This window comes from Nannochloropsis gaditana (genome assembly GCF_000240725.1).
Source record: "Nannochloropsis gaditana CCMP526 unplaced genomic scaffold scaffold427, whole genome shotgun sequence".
NCBI lineage: Eukaryota > Eustigmatophyceae > Eustigmatales > Monodopsidaceae > Microchloropsis > Microchloropsis gaditana.
The window spans coordinates 8,424-12,458 of NW_005803526.1; the positions used below are offsets into that span (position 1 = coordinate 8,424).

A 4,035-nucleotide genomic window follows, 5' to 3' on the forward strand; every position below is an offset into this window, starting at 1 on the left:
AGAGTCGCGAGGAGGCCGGCGCCCGTCTGAGGGAGGGATTGTAGGCTCAATGGAGGGGACCAGGGGCATGGGCCCACCCGCGGCCCGGCTTGGGGTGGGGAAGAGGGAGGCGGGAAGCAGTGGCAGAGCCCGGCCAAGGATTGAACCCAGGACCGGAGGCTCTTGGTCGCCACCCAGACCTCCAGCACGCTCGCCTGGCGCTGGTTTCCCGGGCTATGACCCTTCTGAGCCCATCGAATCCCCGCAGATTCCCGTTCCTCTTCCACGCGGGCCGCCCAACACGCAAGCTCGCGACCCAGGACGGCCGCGAAGGCCTGGTAGACTTGACTGACCGCCCTCCCCCCCACCTTCCAGCCCGCCCTGCCACCGCTACCGGTGGTGGTGAGAAGACGTTGGCTCCCGAGATAAGCGCTGAGGGTCTGAAGGCGGAGAAAACAAGTACCGGCCACCGCAACGCCGTCCAGGGCGCGTTGGATGCTCCCTGTGCTGCTGCCGACTACCCGGAGGTAGGGCCGCGGCTGGAGGGACAGGCCCTGGGTGTCAAGGAGGAAAGCCTGGGAGGGGAGGCCTCGGAGCGCCTGGAAGACCGCGTCCACGAGCATGTGCTGTTCCAAGACGGGTCCGGGGCGCGAAGGGGGGAGGACGGCGTCCAGGGCCGGGGAGGGCTCCTGGGAGAGAAGGCGGGGGGAGGGCGGCACCCAGTGGGGACCTCCGCCTGTGGCCCAAGTGCTTTCCCAGCCCAAGCACGGGCTTAGGGAGGGTCGGCAGGGAGGCTGTGGGGGTGGGGTAATGCACGGATTCGTGGCCGGCAGCGGCGGATGGGGGGGCGGCGCGTCCTGGCTTGGCGAGGCGACAGGGGGAGGACGACGGGAAGCCTCTACCCCATGTGCCGAGGGCAGGGGTGCTGTGTCAGCCTGACGCCAAGCCCGGGAGCGGAGGACACGGTCGAGCGGGTCCTGGGCGCGCGTGTCCGAGAGAGGGGGAAGGGTCAGGCGCCCGCCCACATCGGGGACAGCCAAGGCAGGGCGGGCCCCCGCCGGGCGGAGGGGACCCAACGAGGACAAGAACGACGCGTCCGTCCAGGGTTTGGCCAGGAAACGCTCGGCCTCAGACATTTTCAGGGCAGACGTGGGGGGGCCCATCTCCAGGGTGGGACGGGGCTCGGGGAGAGTGGAGAAGACCCAGCTGGGATAAAGGGTGGCGCCGCACAAGCCAGTACCTTCCTGGTGGGCGTCCCCATCCATCAGCCTTCGTTCCCCCATCACGTTCCAATCCGATGCTACCCGGGTCGGGAGGGCTGGATGTTCTAATACTGGCTCCAGTGCCTTCTCCCCACGCGTGCGTGCCCACGTCTCTCCCAGATGTCGACATCCCCTTCTGGCCACCTCCAGTCTCCTTGAGGGCCCTGGTGGCACATGTCCTTGTTTGCTGCGATGCTCTGGTCGTAACACGGCGTCCGACTCGGGGGTCTGTTGCCTAGACCGTGTTAACAACCCAGTAGCCAAAGGACCCAGGTTCCTGGCTCCGATGCCCGCACTCTCTTCCACCAAGCCAGGAGCGCCTGCCAACAGAGACAAGACCGTCAGGACGGAGGATGAAGGAAACACCGAGCCTTTGTCTCCATTGCTGTGAGGGTGACGTTCTTGTTCCTCTTCAAATCGTAACAGCCACGCGACAACTAGGTCCAAGGCCTCTGCCGCCTCATACCGGTGCGCCCTCTGTAGCTCCAAGGTCATCCCATGAAGACGTTGTTTTGTCGTCACATTGGTTGGCCCTAAGCTCTTGGCACTCTGATCCTGCTTATTGTGGTACCGCAGCAGGATTTCATAGCTTCGAAGACTGCCAAGCGGTGCACAACTTCCTCGACATGGTGGCCTTCCTGCTTCTTCTATCGACAGCCGGGCCTCAAGAGCCCGCAACAGCACAGGGATACTGGGGGTGGTAAGCGCTCCTGCTCCACTGTAGTAACTATCAACATCCCCGCCACTACCCATGCCCTGTAAGTTCGCGAGAGGTGAGTGGGATGTGGTAAAGGTCGATAGAAGGGCTTTCGGCGTGCCTGACTTCGCTAAATCCGGCTTGGCGAGATGGCGACGGGAGGGGAGGCATACACACGGGGAAGGAGGTTTAAGAACGTGCGGATGCATGGAGCCATGTCTCTCTGTGTACGGGTGCGTAGAGAGACATGGGAAAGTATGTAGTGGCTGACCTCCTCGACCCGTCTCAACCTGCTTCTGATTTGCTTTACAATGCGTGTTTAATTATGTAAATTTTTGCGGGTAGTTCGTGTCTCGTATGTCTTACTTGAAGCGCCTTTTTTCGGGGCCTATAGAATTAAACGCCTCCGCGCGTACCAGAAAAAATGTAGTTACAGTATTGATACTTCTGCTGCCAACTTCTCGAGTCTGGAGACCGTCGTCAACCCTGCCTGTATGCTCCCCAAAACTTGAAATGGTATCGGTGTAGACGAAGATGCCCACAGGACAGGAGGATTAATCCTTTCTTGCAGTCAGCGCTGTCATTACAATATTGGGTATTAACGATCACAAGCTCAGCAACTTGTGTACATGTCGTCGCGTAAGATGGCCGCGTTAGTTACAATGGTACCCAGCTCTAGTGAGACCTTTGTTCGCGCCTTTTTCAGTTTTAATTTGCCCCTCGTGTCTCAGGTACCAGGCACGCGTCGCCGCCACGGGCTAGGTCGTGAAAAGCTAAGCTTTCCATATCCCTCATCGTGACTTTTCTAAATGGCCCCTGCTTCCTCCCACCATGCGACAGATCCCTCACCGCGCGAACACCTATGGTATGCTGGTACAACTTTTCGCCGCATTTGACCTGGCACCTGAACGCCCTCGTCAACGACATCAAGACCCGCCCTCTTGAAACCCTCCTTCGCCCGGACAAAGCGTACGTGCAAAGCTCGGACCCCTTTGCCCCCATCCTTGTCCTCTGCCTCTGGTTCATCGCGCTCACCGGCCTGCTGGGCGCGGTTACCCAAGAATTCTCCTGGGTGGATCGGATCTGGTCGGTCGCCCCCCCCTTGTACGCGTGGTTGTTCGCGCTGCACCCGTACGTGGCGTTGGACACGGTCTGGCCGACGACTGTGTCCGAGTGCATGACCCGCCCTTTTCTGTTGGCTGGTCTTGCGTCTCTGTGGGGCCTCCGACTCACCTATAACTTCTGGCGCAAGGGGGGATACGCGGGGGGGGGAGAAGACTATCGATGGGAGGAGATCAGGACTTGGTTCTCCTTTTCTACCTTGCAGCTCTTCAACGTGGTGTTTATTGCCTTCTTTCAGGTGCCTTGACGACGCTTCCTTTTCCCCAATCCGTTTCTTTTCGCGCCAAATTTCTCCCCTGGCCTCTTGGCGATACCTTGCCACTCACGGTTCCTCTTCCTCTACCCGGCAGAACATTCTCCTCTTCCTCCTCATCGCCCCCGCTTATCTCGCCTGGGTGGGCAGGACCTACCATGCCCTCACCCTCGTCGACGTCGTCCTCGCCTCTCTCTTCCTCCTCCTCCTCCTCGTCGAGACCGTGGCCGATCAACAACAATGGGTCTTCCAGCGTCAAAAATACCAAGCCCTCTTTCAACGTCCCAGCCGAAAGCGCCGCGCCTCCCTCCGGGCAACCACCGCGGAATCTCCCGCCCGTCCTCCGAAAAACCCCGACACCTCCATCCCCCTCGTCACCGGGGACATCGCCGACGGTTTCCTGCAGTCAGGCCTCTTCGCCTTCTCCCGGCACCCAAACTTCTGGGCGGAGATGTCCTTGTGGTGGGTTTTCCATCTCTTTGCCTACCCGGCCGCGGGCATTCACTTGGAACGACGGCACGATTGGAACAACTTCGCACGCTGGCCGTTCTGGGCAAATTGGACGGCCGTGGGGCCTCTCCTCTTGACCCTCCTCTTTCAAGGCTCCACCTCGCTCACAGAGGAGCTCAGCGCCCGCAAATATCCGCAGTACCGGCGTTACCAAAAGCGAGTGTCCCAGCTCGTGCCTTGGACTCCCCCCTCGTCTCGCCCTTGCACCGCCT

The 4,035-nt window shown here is 60.7% G+C and overlaps 1 protein-coding gene across 1 annotated transcript in view; it reads right to left on the reverse strand.

Annotated features, from left to right (window-relative positions):
- The window catches only part of PEX1 (peroxin-1), a gene marked incomplete at both ends in the record, with an annotated part of 6,368 nt that extends 4,374 nt beyond the window's left edge, over window positions 1-1,994 (reverse strand). Inside the window, one exon of the mRNA XM_005854655.1 lies at window positions 174-1,994. Coding sequence (XP_005854717.1) covers window positions 174-1,994 — 1,821 coding nt within the window. The remainder of the gene's footprint in view (window positions 1-173) is intronic.
- Window positions 1,995-4,035: the final 2,041 nt, after the last annotated feature.